The sequence below is a fragment of the Aspergillus flavus genome, chromosome 1 (assembly GCF_009017415.1).
Source record: "Aspergillus flavus chromosome 1, complete sequence".
NCBI lineage: Eukaryota > Fungi > Ascomycota > Eurotiomycetes > Eurotiales > Aspergillaceae > Aspergillus > Aspergillus flavus.
In genome coordinates, this window is record NC_092406.1 from 5,874,050 (window position 1) to 5,892,288 (window position 18,239).

Consider the following 18,239-nt stretch of genomic DNA (forward strand, 5'->3'; position numbering starts at 1 on the left):
ATTAATCTTTCTCAATCGGACCAGTTTAACGCTGGGCCGAGTGTCGCATCGGTGCAACTGTATTGATAATGCTCGTAAGGCGGTGGATGACAACCCACCAGATTTGGCTTAGTGCATCCGTGCGAACTTCAATCCGCAGAAAAACATCGCCGAGTCCTGTTCAAGCAAACCCCAGCCCAACACCCCCATCGCAATGGCCTCAGCAGCAAGATACCTGGGCCGGTCGGCCTTGTCCATGGCCCGGAGAGGCCCAATTGCGATCCCATACCGCTCATTCTCCGCCACTACGCCCAGTTTCGTGTCAGAAGATCCACCAGTGCCGCCTGCTCCCCGAGAACCCCGTCCGGAGGAACTGCCTTCTATGGCGGAGTACTCCCCCGATCTACTTTCCAAGGAGGAACGGTCAATGTATGACATGCTGGCTCCCGAAGAACGGGAGCAATTCGACGCCGAGAACCGCCGGATGGTGGAGGAGTTCAATGACCCGCAGAAGCGAGCGGCCGCGTTCGCGGAGCTCGAGAAGAGCGTGAACCAGATCGATAAGGAATATCCCATGCGGTTTGACGATGTGCGGGAGAAGCGAGTTGGATTCTGGGGTGACGAGGAAGACGATGAATTCGCCCTAGTCGAGGACGCTGACGAGGAGTTCAACGACGACGATATCACGTCGATGGCCCATGCGGAACTCGAGGTACACCGCGAGATCAGAGAATACGCTAGAATTGCCGCTTGGGATATGCCATTTCTGAGCCGTAAGTGCTTCATCCGAGTCTGTTCCCCATCCCCGCTAATCCCTGGGTAGATCTTGCCAAGCCGTTCACCCTCCCTCCCCAGTCTCACATTCTCCGCTTCCGCTACACCACATACATGGGCGAGTCGCACCCCGCCGAGAACAAGGTCGTCGTCGAGCTGAGCTCCCAGGATTTGACCCCTAAGCATCTCTCCGAGGCACAGCGCCAGACGTTCCTTAAACTCGTCGGACCGCGGTACAACCCCGACACCGACATTGTACGGATGTCCTGCGAGAAGTTTACCACTCGTGCTCAGAATAAGCGTTACCTGGCCGATACCGTAAACTCACTGATCAAGGAGGCGAAGGAAGGAGATGCATTCGCCGACATTCCCCTTGATCTCCGTCACCACAAGCCGAAGACCAAGCTCCAATTCCCCGACTCCTGGAAGTTGACCCCGGAGCGCAAGAAACAGATCGAAGCTCGCCGTGCTGAGAGACTACGCCTGGAGAAGGAAAGAGCGGGCATCATTGATGGCAAGGCGGTCATCGCCGACGCGGCCCGGGTCTTGCCAGCATTGAACCCTGCCTTGAGGGCCAAGGCAACTGAAGAGCGAGAGAGGGTTGCTGTTCGGGTCACTGGTAAAGCACAGAAGAAGAGACTACGCTGAATATGAGCAACGTACGAATGCGGGGTGTACAATTTATCTGTCTGTTGGTCTGGGTGCTTTTTGAACTTTAAAATATCAGGAGCGGCGCAATCGCAATGTCATATTAGACTTACTTATCCAATGTATTATACTCATTCATCTTCATACATACACCTTATTACTCCTTTCAATTAGTACCATGATACTGATCTTGGCCAAGTCTTCCTGTATAAAGTAGAAAAGCATTCATGTGAATCCATTGCTGTACCTATCCCTAGAGTCCTATTTTTTTTTCTTGTTTGTTTGTTTTCTGGATCAGTGTACGTATGTTATAGTCGCAACTCCCCTATAATACACCGAAACACAAGCCTTTTAAATAGGGAAAAGAAAGGACAGAAAAAGAAAGAAGCTATCCACAGGTACTTCACAGAAACCGATATCTCGAAGAATCTCAAAAGCTTCACAGTGCGCAGTTGTTGTATCCTGATCGTCATATCGTGCTATACCCCTCGAGGATATACAACGATGAATCCATCCAACAAAAGCGAAAGAAAACACACGAAAAGAAGAAGGGGATGAGATCCGGCATAAACGCAAGGTATCCTAGCATGGTCCGGTCTTGCAAACTATCCACCCATTCATAAATGACATCCTGTCCGGCAGAAAGGTATATTTAGTTGAAATAGATGTTAGTCGATTTATCATATGGTCAAGCTTCCCAAATGCTTCGTATCCATATGGTCGAAGTCATAAATAGAGGGAAAGGGGAAAAAAAAAGCTCCGCCACGAGTTTTAAGTTGATGATCGTACATGGAGGATGGAGGACAAGAGAAGTCTTTTCGCTGTGTGTGGTATTTACTGCAGATGTCCCAATCCTTCGGCTTAGAATTCATAATTGACTGGGGATCCGGTGGATCTGTTGACTAGTTTGGTGCCGATGGGTGCCTGCATCGTTTTGGAATCTTTTTCCTTGAACTGATTGCGATGAGCCCGAGGGCTAGATCCAGAGGAGAACGAGGCCCCAGAATGGGTCGATGGAGAGGCGCCCCGAGTTGGAGGCTCTGAGGACGCGGCGCCCAGATGAGAAGGGTCAGGGATGGGGCTCGCCAGCAGAGAGATGGGGGTCTCCTTGGACATGACCGAAACCGCACTGGGGGACGCAGTTTCATGACTATGATAGGTACCGAAGGAGTCAATTTCGCCCTTTTCCATGCTTATATCGTGCATAGCCATTTGGGACCGGGGCTGGTAGAGACGGCGCGACTTTTGGCTTTTCTTAGAGCGTGGCTGGGTCGGGGCACCTTCAAAGGAAGTTGACAGGTAGTCGGCACTCGTGGCGATAGGAGCTGGCATAAGAGAGTGAAGATTGCGAACAAACTCTTCGTGCTGAACCCTATCAACGTTCTCGATGGCGGCATGACCGGTAGGACTAGGGTAAGGCAGACCACTCATACCTCCTCCCATATGATCCAGGGTTGGATATTCTGGGAGGGAATCAAAAGACAGGAGATCCATCCTTCTGGGCACTGAGTTAACCGCACCGGAGATATGCTTGTGTGTATGCTTAGGGTTGGTTGAGATCTTGGGCGAGCTCACAGCCTGATAAGCATGTCGAGATGGTCCGGTAGCCCCTGTAGCATGTTGTTGAGAAGAAAGATAATGAGTACCCTTCTGCTTAGAAGCCTTTTCGATATCCGAGGAATCGATCGCGCCATTGATCTCCAGGCGGGAAGGATACTGGATCGACTTCATAGCGCCACGCTCCACAGTATCATCCTTCCAGTGTTGACCATGACTAGCGTGAGAACGTGGGTGACCATGTCCATTGGGCAGGAGGCTGGGAATGCCGTATTTTTCGCGGTACCAACGTGGAATATCCCGAAGGCCAAGCTTTTCTAAGGTGGGGAGGTCATTGGGCATCTCGTGCTTATAGAGACAACCTGAAGGATATATTAGCTGATTTTATGCCTTTGTAAACCGCGCTACTTCCTATGTGCCCTTTACCTTGCTGCTGATAATCGCATTCGCCATGGCGGATCCAGTACGAACAAAATTCTTTCTTTGAGTTGTGATGAGCGCCCTAATAGGACATTAGCTGGTGCTGTATTTTTACTGGCGCAAGTCCTCGTCAGGTTACATGTTGGGTAGCACTTACCTGCCTCGAACTTCCGTTACCTGTGCCACCACTGCTGCTAGGAACCAACCAGCTAGTGGTCGAGGCGTTGGACATGAACCAGTTCTGGGAAATACCTTGCTGAAGGAGGGCATTCACGGCCAGGCGCTGGTTTGCCGGAACATTTTCATCAGAGACGAGTCTCATGAGAGAGGCCTGTAGGTCAAAGTCACGGGAACGAGGACCGGAAGACGCGCGGGTCGACGCTGACACCAGGCCATCGATGACGTAGGTTTGCGCTCTTGGACTCACGGTGCCTAAGCTAGTCATGCCCTGGGTTTCGTTGGCGGACAGTGTACGAGGGACTCCTCGAATCGATATATGGGAGGGAAGCTCATCAACAGCAACCAGGGGGGTGATCGTGCCATTTGGACGGGCACAGAAGAACTGGGGGCGAAGTGGAGATGACATGATGGTTCGCTCAGGCCTCGAATCACCTCAAGTCCTGCTGTAATGCTGTTTTGGACGTTAGATATAAGAGAGCGATGAGATAAAGTGATCTATGGTGCGACGCTGGAGTATACCGTCATGGAAGGGAAGGAAGTGAGTAATGAGTTGAGACTAAATAGGGTGAACTAGAGAAACAGAATTTTTACAAGGAGTTGGAGAAGAACAAAAGCGAGAAAGAGGAACAGAAAGGGAGATTCGTGATTCAGTGAATTTCCAGACGATGTCGTCGTGCGTAAAAGATTTGTTGACATTCACTGGTTGACAGCACCGACACCGAGGGATCTCCAGAGCCAAATAGCATAAAGGACAAGAGAGGAAAATAAAAATGAATCTAATCAGCTGCTATATATGAGCATAATAACTATTTGGAAGAGAGAAAGCAATGCAAAGACATGAATGAGAGTAGAGAAAAACAATATAAGAATGCAATCTAAAGAGCCTCCGAGTATAACAAAGCAAGAAAGCAGAGAATGGCGAAAAAGAAATTCACACACAAAGTTTCAAAAGGGCAAAGAACAAAAGAGGAAACGCCCCAAGTGTATAAGAAAAGTGGACTAGAGCCCAATGCCGCCAGTGTTTGTCCGATAATGTTGGTCAGTACAACCATCTGCACGGATGGCTGCAGCTTCTGAGGCGCAACTTCTCATTGCTCGTTTCCCGCGTCTTGCAGGAAACACCCTACAGTGTTTTCGGGGATGCTTAATCTCCTGCTGATCCTGCTCTCTCTTTTCTTCTTTTCTTTCCCATGATTTTGCCACTTCTCTGGCTCTTTTCTCCAGGGAGATTACCCTGGAATTATAACTTGTCTTGTAGAGCAGCTCTCGGACCGGTCCCTGAAAGTCACATCGAGGGTAAGCATATGTTCTGGTACTGATGCTAATCCACCATCCTCACTGTTTCATCCGTATTCCAAATACTGATCCTTATACAGATCGTGTCCCCGGGATCGGTGGTTCGTGGCATCGTGGAATACGACGAGCGTATACACCTTTCAAACGACATATACCTTGTGCCGGCGCCGATTCGACGAAGGTGAACGAAGATCAAACGGACTGCGTCGTCCTTTAATTTTGTAAGTAGAAGTGGTGTGGTTTTTGTCCACATGGACGCATAGTTGACATGTTGAAGACTTGGGGGTCAACCAATAACTGAGCAACCCACGACATGTGACCACCATCCCCAAATCTGCCATTGGAATTGGTCCTTTGGACCTTTAATCCTCGTAGTGAGTCGTTTCGTGCAACAATTGTTCCCGAAGGTGTATGAGATTACTATGTATTGTACATCTCTCGCCTTGCCAACATGGCGACGATCATTCTCTCCCTCTAAATGTATAATGATGATATGAGCGCCAGTATGAACCTGAAAAATCGCTAAGGACAAGAAAGAGAAGAAAACAAAATAAAGACAAGGAGGTAAGCAAGATCGGTTAGAAAATGTGTGTTCCACGTATTTACAGACAAAAGTCCCATCTTATGTTCATCCCCTCTCGCCATTCGTCATTACGTACGTACTCGAGCCATGAAAGCCTTGCTTCCTGACTTTCAGAACCTCTGGTTGTAGGACTGAAGGAACCGGGGATCCGTCCCCGACTGTGTCGCCGGTTTAGCAAACCGTGCATTGCCTGTCAAGTTGACTACTGACGGTTTTGTGGCAGTGGTGTTAACAGCGGTGGGAGTCGCACCATCAGGTGTACCATGAGTTGCCGTGAGACTACCTGTAGCCTTACTGGCCTGTTTTCTTTTACGCTGTGCAAGGTCACCGCGAATACCGGTCAAATATTTCTTAGCTTGAAGGACGAGTTCAGGGTCCTCGGTACTTTCCTTCAGGGCGTTCAGCATCCTGGCCACATGAGCGTCTGATTGTAAATGAGGACAGGTGCGGGAGATCCCAAAATGCGCAAGACCGCAGAGGCCGCAATGCTCCACGCCGGCTAGTTTCAAACGACAAGAGCCGACCGGGTGATTCTGATTGCAGGCGAAGCACGAGGGCCGGGTCTCCGTGGGGCCGTCCATGCCTGCTGCGCTCATCGAGAGGTCGTGGTCGGATATGGGGTTGACTCGTTCGAATGCGCGTACTTTCGTTCTCTTTGCCGGGCGTTCTATTCCTTCGAAATCAAGCTCGGGAGAAGTGTCAGACTCAGATTCCACGATTTCATCTCCCTTGAATTCGGTATCGCTTTCAGCATCTCGTTTACGGGGCGTTTTCGTAGGGGATAGTTCCGTAGTAGCAGTATTTGAATAGTCAACTGTCACCCGCTTTCTCTTTCCACGCCCAAAGTTTTCAGCTTTTCTGGCTTCTTCAGCTGCCGCCTCTTCTCGCTCCTTGAGGATCTTCTCCCAGATAGCACTATTCTCTGATGTAGGATCTTCTGTGTCTTGTAGTTCGCTTAAATTCTGGTTGTCATTCGCCCAGACCCGAGCGAAGCTAAACTGCGATTCAGGGGCGTCCTCATTGGAAGAGGAGGCCTGTTCAGCTTGACTGCGGTCAAGAAGCTTATCGACAGACGCAGAATCATACCGTATATCCCCCGAGTCATCGTCTTCAAATAGCGCTTGAGCTCCGTGTCGAAGGATAGACTCCAGGTCCTGCCCGTCGTCTTCTTCTGAGACCATTCGGTCAATCAGTACATGATCTAGCACCATCTTCTTCTTGCCAATCTGCATGATCTTCTCTTCAGCGCTGCCCCGGGTCATCAGTTGGAACACAAGCACCTTGTTCTTTTGTCCTATGCGATGAGCACGGGACAATGCTTGCATGTCCTGGTGAGGGTTGAAATCAGGGTCCATGATGATGACGGTATCTGCAGTGGCAAGATTGATGCCCACACCTCCAGATCTAGTGGAAAGCAAAAATGCGAAGTACGGCGAGTCTTGAGCATTGTACTGATCAATCATTTTCTGCTTCTCCAAAGATGACATTCTTCCATCAAGGCGGCAATGCAAAAGCCCCAGCCCATCAAGAAAATCTTCAACTATATCCAAATTGTCAAGGAATTGACTGAAGATCAAAACTCTATGTCCGCGCTCTCTGAGCTTTGGCAGCATCAATTGTAAGAGTTGGAGTTTTCCAGCCGCCTCTACCAGATGCTTGTGAGATGCTGTAGCATTGTTTGTCCGCTCCTCAATAGCTGTACTATAAATAAATGGATGGCACAAGCATTTCCGAAGCTGCATCAAGATATTGTTCAGGTTTTGGCGTTCCGCTTGTTTGGGGCCCTGGTTGTCATTCTTCCGCTGGAAGATGGCCTTGATCAACTGTGGGTTCTTCGCCAGGATGGACTTATACAACTTCTTCTGGACAACGGACATCGAAACTGGAACAATGATCTGGACAACCGGTGGAAGAAAAGTGAGCACCTGAGCTTTTGTCCGGCGTAGAAAAAATGGTCGGATCATGTTGTGTAGTTCAGGAATATTCTCTTTTGATAGTATTCCATACTCTTCCTCCAGTTCCTCTGCATTCTTCGTTGGGTCGCAGAATTGGAGAAGGTTGAACAATTCCCTGGTGTTGTTTTGCAGAGGTGTACCCGTCAATAGAAGTTTGAAAGGGAAGTGAATCCGAGACAGCGACTCATATAACTGGCTCTTGTCATTTTTCAAACGTTGGCCCTCATCGACGACCAAGCCAGCCCAGGGTATTTTGGCGAGGACTCTTCGAGAGGCATCATCAGCCATGGTTTCATAGGAAGTCACAACTACATGGCACCTTAGGTCATGGCTGCCCTCATTAAACATCTCATATTTCTGCGCTAGTTGACGCGAAAACGAGGATCCATAGTATGTGACCACCCGAATAGAAGGAACCCATGCCTTTATTTCCTTTCGCCAGTTTGGACACGTCGAGTTTGGTACCACAACAAGGAATGGCCAGCATTTGTGATACTGTATCAGAGTCGCAAGCAGGCCAATCACTTGAATGGTCTTCCCTAGACCCATCTCATCGGCAAGAATGGCGTTCTGCTGTTTGAACCACATGTAATACAGCCAATTCAAACCATCTTTTTGATAGTCCATCAGTTGTCCCCCTGTCATGGTTTCAGGTTGTGTGTCTTTGACTATACTTTTCTTAAAATTTTGCTTTCTGACCTGCTCCAGATGCTTTCTGAGAGAGTGTTGATTTGGCATATGAGTGTAGTCACGTTTCACCCAGTCCTCGTATGCAGTTTTGAAATCGGCCCACCTCTCAGCATTGTTACGGTCAGGTGGAGAGTCCCATACTGCATCCTCATATGTCAGGCCCTTGAACTTTATGTAGGCTTTGGACACCTTGTCAACTCGTGATATATCTGTTTCGATAGATCGATCCTCTGAGCTGTCGTCATTCTCGTCATCTGCGTACTGGACATCGAAGATAATGTCAGCTCGAAGGAAGTCTTCCGGTATTGCCTCTTCAGTTGTCATATCTGGGTTCAAGTTTCTGTTCGATCTGAAAAAAGCTCGTCGCATGGCCGGGCTCACAACGCTCCAAACCCAGCTGCCAGGCATCCAGGTAGTATGATTATAAGACATAGTCTTCCATTTTATTAGGTACTCTTTGTCAACCTCCTCCATGATATTTGCGCTGTACCCAGCAACGTATGTCTTAAGGTCTGTTGGCCGCCAGGCAACTATTGCACCGATCTCTCCAGGGGCCGATGAACAGTCTCCGCAACGAGTTGTTGTTGTATGATCTGTAGTGACATGATCAAAATGAAACGCTCTATGACATTCAGTACAGCGAAAGAGTAAGTTGGCTGTATTGTTCAAGCAGGCCATATCCACATGGGTGATAGGATCTTTACCACCATTCTCCTGTCGAAGCTGCTGCTCCTGCTTTGGCGTCAAGCGCTCCCGAAGTGGCTTAGACATATTCCCTTTCTTAGAACACGCAGTACAGCGGCCTTGGTGTGGGCAGACCTGGTCTTTCGTATGGGCAACACCTAGGCAGCGACGACACTGAAGAACAAATAAGTCATCCGAGACCTTAGTTACAAGGTGTTCGCGTGTAGCTCGAGGACCCAGACAAGCTTGATGATAAGCGGTTGTACATCCCTGACAGAAGACAAGAGGGCCTTTCGCATAGTCATCTCCACTGCGGTAGCAAACTGCGCACATTTCATTGTGAAGACTTCGGAACGGGTCATCAGATGGGATCTTGCGGAATGATTCCTTCGCCCCGAAGAACTTCTGTGTCTTGGTGGCGTCTTCAAACTCAGAAATGTCCTCTTCATACCGCTCCCTGAGACTTTTCCGAAGCGTCTTTCGCTGCCGGGTTGAAAACCGAGAGCCTGTAGGTCTTGGGGAATAGCCGCTTTCCATATCTGAGCCTCCTGAGTGTATCTTGGCTTGTTTGCGTCTCCTTAAACGTCTCTTCCGGGTAGTTGCCGTAGACGATATAATAACATCATCACTCGAAGGAGATCCAGAGCGAGATTCCTCGTCCTCACTGCTCATACGGCGAAAGAAATCCGTGAACTGAGTATTCCTCGCTCGAGTGGAGCGTCGCCTTGCCCCTGACTCAGACGAAGTATATCCCTCTTCATTGGATGAGGAAGCCATGCTGGATGGGAACTGTGAGCTTCCGTAGACTTGTTCTGTATTTTGGAAACGTGTGAGGGCTTCGGGTCCGTTGCTTAGGCTCTCAAGTCGGGAGGATGACATCTATATGGAAGCAGATATCAGTAAGATAGAGGTCAAGTAAAGGTTACGTGAGAGAAACATAGTACTTACCGTTTCAGTTTCTCCACTGCGCAATTTCACTAAATAGGATGGCTCCTTCGCAGTCTCTATTGCTTCACTTATGACACAACGGACATCAAAATGTCCGGGGAGGAAGTCATATTCCTCACTATTAGAAATCGTCGGAGTTTCTACCGCCAGCTGTGATTTGGTCGGTTCTGGTGAGCCTTCAGGTATATGGGCATGAGACTCGCGCTGAAATTGTGACAGGAGGTCTGCGACAAGATCCTCGTTCAATTGAGATGCAATTTCTTCATCCATCTTGAATATTTCGTATCTTGTGGTTCTCTCATACAAATTCACGATAGCAGGGACACCGATAAGGGAGAGGAAGGGTACTTCAAATTTGAGGTCGTTGGCAATTGAAATATAAATGAAAGAACACCAATGAGAAAATTACAAGAAAGAAGCGGACTCATGAATATCCTCCATAAGGGAGCAGAATTGAATGAGCGAACCAGTCGCTAGTACAACTGTTTATCGAAGGATTCATCAAATTTCCTAACTGCGTAATATTGCATCTAAACGCGACGCGTGACCCCTCGGATCAAAGATTATCCGCTTATCTTATCGGACCTTCAGCAAGCTCCCGTGGGAAAAAAAAAAGAAAACAGCGGATTTGCGAAGTTATCATGGTTTCGACAGCGATAGCTTTACTTATAGAGTCCTATTATCACTATTATTTGTTTCTCTGATTGTCTGCAATGTCTCATCGTTCGTTAATGAAGCCCTTGCATTTGTATATGCGCTTATCTATAGCTCCGTCTATCCACCTGAATCATGTGAGACGTGCTTCACTTAACTCGGCCATTGGTCGTGGTATCCGCAAGACCCGGGGCTTCGACAGTCCATCTTCGTCGCGAAGTTCATACGATTCTGACTTTGAACGGCCATATAAAGAAAGTAGGGACACAAGATCAAATATAACCGAAAAAAAAAGCCAAGGCAGAAAGTGGCTCGATGATGACTTTGACGAAGATGAATTTATCAGGACAGGAAATTTCCGCGCACTGCCTCGTGAACACCAACGCTTTCAGAGCAGTAAGAGGTTCACGAATAATGAAGCCAGGGGATACAATGGCCGTGAGGATAGCAATAGACCTCAAGACAAGCGTCATTCTCGTCGAGCAGAACCAACGAAACACCACCGTGCCACAGAGAGAGTACCAGAGCGGGTAAAAGAAAACGTGCAAGTCCCTGATGCAATCCCATACACAACACCGGCATCAGAATTCATCTATGGAACCAGCGCAGTGGAGGCTGCACTACGCTGTAGCAGACGTCGCATGTACAAATTGTATGTGTATCAGGCCTCTGGTGAGGAACTAAGCTCTGCCAAGGTTGCACTACGCAAATTGGCGCTTTCGAAGAACGTCAAAGTCAAGATGGCATTCGGCGGATGGGACCGGCTTCTTGATAAGATGAGCGCCGGTCGACCTCATAATGGCTGCGTCCTTGAAGCGTCCCCTCTGCCAAGATTACCCGTGAGGGGTTTGAAAAGTGTTCCATCTATAAAAGAGGAGGATTTCGGTGTGGAACTGGGCGCTCAATCACGAGAGGAAGCATTGGTGAATAGCACGAACGACAAGCTCAAAATCCATCATTGGGACCAGAGAACAAGGTACCCTGTTGTATTATTACTCGATGGAATCGTGGATCCTGGAAACCTGGGCGCCATCATTCGCTCCGCATATTATCTTGGTGTCGATGCTATTATATTCGCTGGTCGAAACTCGGCGCCTTTATCTCCCGTGACAATCAAGGCCTCGGCTGGAGCAGCTGAAAATATGACTCTTCTCGAAGTGAGTAACGAAGTAGATTTCATCCAGCGCTCGAAAGCCAACGGATGGAAATTCTACGCGGCAGATGCCCCAGGTCCAGCTTCCAAATACGTGGACACTGCTTCTATTGTCGAGGGTAAAGGTACGACCGAAGGGGAACATGTTAGTACTCAATCGCCTTGCGTTATCATGATGGGGAGCGAGGGATCAGGATTGAGTCGTCATATTAAGTCTCATGCGGACTCTATCGTGAGCATCCCTGGAGCCAGACTTGCTACGCCCCTCGGTGTCGAGTCCGACCCTTCTAGAGTGGACAGCCTTAATGTCAGTGTGGCAGCAGCGCTGTTGATGGAAATGTTTCTACGAGTACCACTTGCGGTGGCCGATGTGCCTCCCAAAAAAACTCGGTGAACTTGAATCAGAAGGATAATAATGACAGCTTGTAAATATACCTCTTGTACATTAGCATAATTAGACCCTATGGACAAACTCATCATCTCCATACACAACATTCATCGAGGAAACGTTCACATCATAATAACAATACTTGGGCTCGACTCTTATTCTACACTTTTGTTTTGGCCTGCACAGCACCAAATCGAAGAGAACCGAAATCAAATATCTATACCATTTGTTCTGTTAAAAGAGCCTTCGAGGGGTGTTTGGAGCATGCAACTTACCGCATATAATCCATCCAAGAATGTTCCACCAAGGACGTCAAATTCGAGCGATCCACGACTCTGGACACCGCCATATATGTAGCCAGGTTTGGCTTCAGCAAACATCAGACTCTCCTTTGACATAGCGAACGATTTCTCCCCAACTGCTAACTGGACGACTGGAAGCTGGTCTACATTGATGTCGGATGGGATGAGAAAGCCTTGGGTTTCACTGTCATAGAATGCGCCTGGGATAGAATCATAAATGGCTTGACACGTTTGGTCATCAAGTAGAGTCAATGCTGCGTCGGTATCCACAACAGCCTTGTTCTCAGATCTACTCATGGGTTTTCCTCCAACCGTTGCAGAGGGGGACTCAAACATCCAATAGCCTCGACTATTGTCGATAGGCGTATGATGAACATCATGGCCACAATAACGCACAGCATCCTCATCAATGGAGCCAAATGTGCAAAATGACTTCTTTAGGTCAGAGTCGCCCCAAGATCCAAGTTTTGCAGTAAACAGTTTTGCAGATTGTTCTCGGTCGTCTCTAGTATTCAAGCGCTCGGCCAGGGCCTTGATGTCCTGTTGGGGATGATTAATATGCCCAAACGCCAGCCCCAGAACGCCATCTGCTGAGAATTGTGTAAACATTGGTGACATGGTTTTGGCAAGCTGTACGGGTTGTGTCTTGAAGGCCACTCCTCCAATGGTGATGTCTTCTGTACCGATGGAACCAGACACTGAAGAACCGTCCACGTAGGTAACCTTCCATGGCGAATCTTCGATGTTTTTGAATGTGCTCGATTTTTCAGGATCAAAGGTATGGCTCTCCTCTTCACCCTTGGGTAGTGTATCTGCAGGGAGCTCACTAGATCGCACCTGCTAGGGTTAGTACGGTGGATTTTGTCTTTCTCATATCTTGAACGATATAGATATATCTTACCCAAAAATCAACAGACGCTGTATCCAAAACTAGGTTGAAAGTTTGAGCCGGGGTTCCGATGCTCACGGGCATAAAGAACGCTGCATCGTTTTGGATATCATCCTTCTCAACTTGCTGGAGTTGATCGTCCGAGGTTTGTTTTCGCATCACGTCGTGAAAACGAACTCGACCGCCGATAGGCTTGTCAGTGAAGGGCCGGCCAGTCTGATGGATAGCTCGACCGATGGAATAGGGACCATTTTTGGTGGGGTGCAAGCGGTATTTGCGTATTAGATGCACATAGGACTTGATCCCTGATTTGCAGTAGTTTGGATTCTCAATAAGGAAGATCTTAGATGCCATGATGATACTACTAGTAGTTGCGTTTTCGTCCGTTCAGGCGAACTCGGGAGTAGATTTATACCAAAGACGATGACGGAATGACAATAAGTTTCAAGATAGCCATCGCTTCTGTCCCAGTGTCAGGGTCCCCACTATTAACTTGTCTGCGGATCTTATTCTGGGCGCATACCTTGCACGCTAAGGATGATCTACAGTTACAGTGAGCGACCGTCGGTCCAATGAGATTCAACACACGGCAACATTGAGGGGTCAGAATAAATTAGAAGCTGCGTAAGATAGATAGCATGTTAATATTTCAGTGGCAACGTCACATGTTGTATGGCGAATCAAGCAAGGCAAGTGTCATCATTGCCGACTTGAAAGTGATTTGATCCCGATTCCCTGTCATATGATCCATGGCTGCCTGAGGATATTCCACGGTCAAGACAGAAGCTGATGGAAACTCCACATTAGGAAGTATTCTATTGCTTTTTGTATACATTTCAAATACCGTACCGCACAGGTACAGATAGATAGCTATTGTGTTACAGAGAAAGATATGACAAGAACCGTGAAGCGACATCATGAACAATGGCATCTATGGGCCAACGCCAGACCGACTTATATCGAAAAAAGAACCAAACCCCTCGCATGGCCAATTACCTTCCCAAGCACTGCAGAACGGTCATAACAATATTTAGCTGTTTAACAACTATCGAGCACTGTAAGGATTACTTCTTCCGACTTTTCGCCTTTGATGCTGTGTTGGATGAGACACTAGCTGCCCGCGACGTCGACGTAGAATTGGCTTTGCTGTTGCCTTTAACAGCCTTGACCTGCTTGTTCTATGAGACCATACACGTCAGTTGAGTACCCTCGAGAGTTTAACAGGACCAAACTTACCACTGCGCCGCCCTTATTCTTCTTTTTAGCAGGTGCTCCATCATCGTCGTTTTCAGCATCCTCGTCTTCTCGATCACGTCCACGGCCCTTGCCAGACTCGCCATTGGCTTTCTCATCCGCAACCTCAAACTCCTTTGCAACAGTATTCAATAATGTAGTACAACGGCGTCCGATTTCCACGGGTGTTCGGCTAAGGAAGAACCAGTCGAACCGGAAGAGTGGGGACTCGCGAATTTCGTCGCGGATTTTCTCGTACAGTCCCTCACCATCGACTCCATACTTATCGAGCATCACCAGTAAAAATCGATCCTCTTCTTCGGTATACACCTTCTTATTGGTGGTAGACACCGTGTAGTTGATCTTGAGTTGCTGAAGAGGAACGCGGTACATCTCCATCTTCTTGCGAAGCATTTTACGCTGATGGTTCATCTTGCGTAGCTTCTCCTCTCCCTGCTCAATAACGCGGAGATATTTAGGGTAGTCTTGGATCTCGGTGTACCGTTTCCAAAACACTTTGGCGTATTCTTCAACTTCATCTGGTTCCTTGCTGTCCACTTCAGTGGCGATCCCAACATAATCAGTGCGCCCGAATTTGGCAGAGCCATTGACAAACTGCTGGAAATCACGGCGATTCCAGGTCGAAAAGCCTTCTTCTGACATCTCAGCCTTCTGCGCCTGCTCTTCTTCCGTCAATGGCACCGCATTGTCAATTTCTTGTTGCTCCAGATCGCGCTCGGCTTCACGCTCACTAAGTTCCTCTTCAGGCCCATCAGGGAGCGGGACCTTATAGCCGATCTCTTTGTGGAAGTAGGCGGTCTCTTTCTCCTGGAGTTCTTGGAGTCCCGGAGGGAAGAACTGCCAGTCATGAACAGCAATTTGCTTAGGTGCCCGAGGGACCTTCGGTTTGGGATCGGCCGTTCTTCCACCAGTAGCTAGCGCTTGGCGATAGTACTTGTCAATAGAGTAGAACTGCTCTTTCCGTTCGCGTTTTGCGGGATTGATCCAATTGAGGCCGATGTCCTTCTTGCGATCTGTGAAGTCCTTTCCGTTCCATTCATATGCACTCTCGGAGCTAAACTTTTGCAAATCATCGATACCCAGTTTCTCATACTTCTTGCTCAATTCTGCAGTTCGCTCCTCACCCTTGCGTAAAATCGCATCAATATCGTCATCAGAAATTTGTTTGTCGGCATTGAAAGGTGCAGTCGAGTTATCATTGCTGAAAACATTCGCAGCTCCGTGCTGAATCATGCCAAGCAGTTCCTCCTTTGACGCGGCGTTCTTGGTCTGTTGTTGAGCACGGCCTTGTTGAATAACAAGCTGGTCTAGCCGCAGCTTCTGGGCTGCACGTTCCAAGACCTTCTCCTCAATCGCATTCTCTGTGACAAATCTGAATACAACCACTTGCTTCGTCTGACCAATACGATGAGCACGGTCCATGGCCTGTAGATCAGCCTGAGGGTTCCAATCACTGTCGTAGAGGACAACGATATCCGCAGTCGTCAAGTTAATACCGAGACCTCCTGCCCTAGTCGTAAGCAAGAAGACAAACTTATCCGATCCTGGCTTGTTGTACTCGTCAATTGCGGCGATTCTATCCTCATGAGCTGTCGTGCCATCGATACGGCAATAATTGTACTCTCTAAAAACACAGTAATCTTCCAAAATATCGAGCACACGACTCATTTGGGAGAAGATAAGAACGCGGCTTCCCTGTTTCTGCATACGTGCCAAGAGCTTGTCTAAGATTGACATCTTGCCGGCGTTGTACACAAGGTGCTCGTCTGTTGTATAAGGAGGACCCGGCTCAGCTCCTTCAAACAGGTATGGGTGATTACAACATTTGCGAAGTTGCATGACAATGTTCAAAAGACGGGTCTTAGATTCGCGCTTTCCAGCAGCACCGTTGACAGCGTCGATATCCTTCTCAAGAATCTTCTGGTACCACTTCACCTGCATTTCTGACATGGGTACATATAGATTGACCTCCTTCTTGGGAAGCAAGCTCTTCTCTACGTCGCTCTTAACACGACGGAGTAGGAAGGGTCGTAGTACTCGGTGAAGTTGCTGGACAACGGTGTCCTGGTCAGATTCTTGGTTTGAAAACCATTGATCGAATGCCTCCGAATCACCGAAAACATCCGGCAAAAGGAAGTTTAGAAGGGCCCAAAGTTCATGGAGGTTGTTTTGGAGAGGGGTACCGGTAATCAGCAGCCGATTCCGAGAATGGAACACACGGATGATCTGTGCGAGTGATGACTCTTCGTTTTTGATTCTATGGGCCTCATCGATGATGATGTACTCCCAAGCGAACTTCTTAAGGTGAGACTTCTCCCGAAGAACCATTTCGTAACTTGTGATGCACACATCGAAATCCTCATCAAGGAGTCTTTCGTTTATTAACTTATGGCGCTCCTCCTTGTCTCCCTGAAGAACAAGAACATTAACGTCGGGTGTCCATTTGTGGAATTCGCGCTTCCAATTGTCGAGTGTGGATTTCGGCACGGCAACCAGGTGAGGTCCTGTAATATCGCAGACATGTCTGAGGTAACCGAGGAAAGAAATGGTTTGAAGGGTTTTGCCTAGACCCATTTCATCGGCAAGGATACCAGAGATACCATTCTCATGTAGAGACACAAGCCAGTTCAATCCGGCAATTTGATAATCACGCATTTCTCCATGAACGAATGGCGGGGATTCACGGAAGACGGTGCCGGTCTCGCCGCCACTCTTTTCATCCTTCAATAGCTCTGCGTCTTCCTCTTGTTCCGTCCTGCGACGTCTATCACCACCTGCACCCCCTGAGCGTGACGAACCCTTTTTCTTGGCTTTTGCCTCGTCCTCATCATTTTGCCGGTCTATCTCGGCCATTATTTCTTTGATCCGTGGGTTGGGGTTGGTTTCAATGAAATGGCGAAACAAGTCGGTAAGCCCGAGGAGGTAGCGGAATCTCCGAATGGAATCATCTTCCTGTAACAGACTGTTAATAAGCAACTCCAGCCGCGACAAAGTGAGATAACAGGTGGGCTACTATACCTTTGACTCGTCCAGACGACCATGCTTTTTACCTAGGATGCTCTTCCTTAAATGAAATGCCTCAGATCGCTTCCTTCGGCCATCGACAGGAACTGTGTCGCCTGCAACACTGCTTGCTGTGGTGTTAGGGTTTGTATCCGAATCCTGGTTTGCGCGGGTTAGCCTGTGTGATGGGAAGTGCTGGTAAATCGCGTAGAATGTACCGTATAGTCTGGAGTGTCATGGTAGCCCTGTTTGGAAAGAAAGTCAGCATAAACTCAAGTCCCCTAATATGCATCACTCATCAATGCGCGCAAGCCAGAACTTGTGCGGAAGTGATTTGACCGGGTTCTGTCACCTACCCCCATTTGCGCGTCATCTACGGGTACTGACGTGACAGGTTCATCATTTGCATCTGTCATAGGAGTATCTGCTTGAGAAGGTGTTTCCGAATTGGGGGCGAGCGAAGGCGCCATCTTCGTTCTGGGCGCACTCAGCGCAGATAACGTGTGTTATGTATATAGAGCCGAACACGCCTTGCAAGCGCTCCGAAACCACGACAGGAGGTAAACTGGGTGGAGGCACTAAGATGTTGATTGCCCACCGTTATGAAATCGGCTGGAGTGGATAAGGGTTTATGGAGGGATTGATTCCCTGTATGCAACAAGGAGCGGAAATTGAATAATAAAGGTTGATGAAAGAAGTAGTCGTCCGTCGCGCCGGGATGGCAAATGGAATTTCATCGGGGAAGCGCGGCCGTCCTACGCGCTTATTGGACAGGGGACGCGAGGGTCATGCTTAGTCACATATGAGTCATCAACCAGCGGAAGACAAGTTTCCCCGCTGTGGGTCACGTTACCGGGACAAAAGCAAAGAAAGATCACCTGC

At 48.4% G+C, this 18,239-nt stretch overlaps 7 protein-coding genes across 7 annotated transcripts; 2 read left to right on the forward strand and 5 right to left on the reverse strand.

Annotated features, from left to right (window-relative positions):
* Positions 1 to 193: 193 nt before the first annotated feature.
* F9C07_2280225 (mitochondrial 37S ribosomal protein mS35) lies at positions 194 to 1,584 on the forward strand (the record flags this gene model as incomplete). The annotated part of the gene is made up of 2 exons (XM_041289026.2): positions 194 to 752; positions 803 to 1,584. 2 exons carry the CDS (start codon positions 194 to 196, stop codon positions 1,399 to 1,401), a joined length of 1,158 nt encoding a protein of 385 aa, XP_041139960.2. The 3' UTR covers positions 1,402 to 1,584.
* F9C07_2280226 (putative helicase) lies at positions 1,585 to 11,892 on the reverse strand. Its single transcript, XM_041289033.2, has 5 exons — positions 9,715 to 11,892; positions 5,470 to 9,645; positions 4,898 to 5,418; positions 3,385 to 4,836; positions 1,585 to 3,320 (listed from the first exon to the last, which is right to left on the reverse strand). The coding sequence occupies exons 1-2, from the start codon at positions 9,982 to 9,984 to the stop codon at positions 5,548 to 5,550; spliced, it is 4,368 nt and encodes a 1,455-aa protein (XP_041139958.1). The 5' UTR covers positions 9,985 to 11,892; the 3' UTR covers positions 1,585 to 3,320; positions 3,385 to 4,836; positions 4,898 to 5,418; positions 5,470 to 5,547.
* Positions 2,263 to 3,964, reverse strand: F9C07_11220 (uncharacterized protein; the record flags this gene model as incomplete). Its single annotated transcript, XM_041289034.1, has 3 exons — positions 2,263 to 3,320; positions 3,385 to 3,460; positions 3,536 to 3,964. 3 exons carry the CDS (start codon positions 3,962 to 3,964, stop codon positions 2,263 to 2,265), a joined length of 1,563 nt encoding a protein of 520 aa, XP_041139959.1.
* On the forward strand, positions 10,428 to 11,915 carry F9C07_11222 (RNA methyltransferase, TrmH family; the record flags this gene model as incomplete). Its single annotated transcript, XM_041284422.2, has 1 exon — positions 10,428 to 11,915. One exon carries the CDS (start codon positions 10,428 to 10,430, stop codon positions 11,913 to 11,915), a length of 1,488 nt encoding a protein of 495 aa, XP_041139957.2.
* On the reverse strand, positions 11,893 to 13,803 carry F9C07_2142285 (aspartic peptidase domain-containing protein). The gene is made up of 3 exons (XM_041284413.2): positions 13,113 to 13,803; positions 12,185 to 13,048; positions 11,893 to 12,126 (listed from the first exon to the last, which is right to left on the reverse strand). The coding sequence occupies exons 1-3, from the start codon at positions 13,452 to 13,454 to the stop codon at positions 12,070 to 12,072; spliced, it is 1,263 nt and encodes a 420-aa protein (XP_041139956.1). The 5' UTR covers positions 13,455 to 13,803; the 3' UTR covers positions 11,893 to 12,069.
* On the reverse strand, positions 13,762 to 14,086 carry F9C07_11224 (uncharacterized protein; the record flags this gene model as incomplete). Its single annotated transcript, XM_071507574.1, has 2 exons — positions 13,762 to 13,915; positions 13,983 to 14,086. 2 exons carry the CDS (start codon positions 14,084 to 14,086, stop codon positions 13,762 to 13,764), a joined length of 258 nt encoding a protein of 85 aa, XP_071366097.1.
* On the reverse strand, positions 13,762 to 18,218 carry F9C07_2280230 (chromatin remodeling complex WSTF-ISWI, small subunit). Its single transcript, XM_041289032.2, has 6 exons — positions 17,714 to 18,218; positions 17,576 to 17,602; positions 17,373 to 17,516; positions 14,337 to 17,306; positions 13,983 to 14,278; positions 13,762 to 13,915 (listed from the first exon to the last, which is right to left on the reverse strand). Exons 1-5 carry the CDS (start codon positions 17,825 to 17,827, stop codon positions 14,165 to 14,167), a joined length of 3,369 nt encoding a protein of 1,122 aa, XP_041139955.1. The 5' UTR covers positions 17,828 to 18,218; the 3' UTR covers positions 13,762 to 13,915; positions 13,983 to 14,164.
* Positions 18,219 to 18,239: the final 21 nt, after the last annotated feature.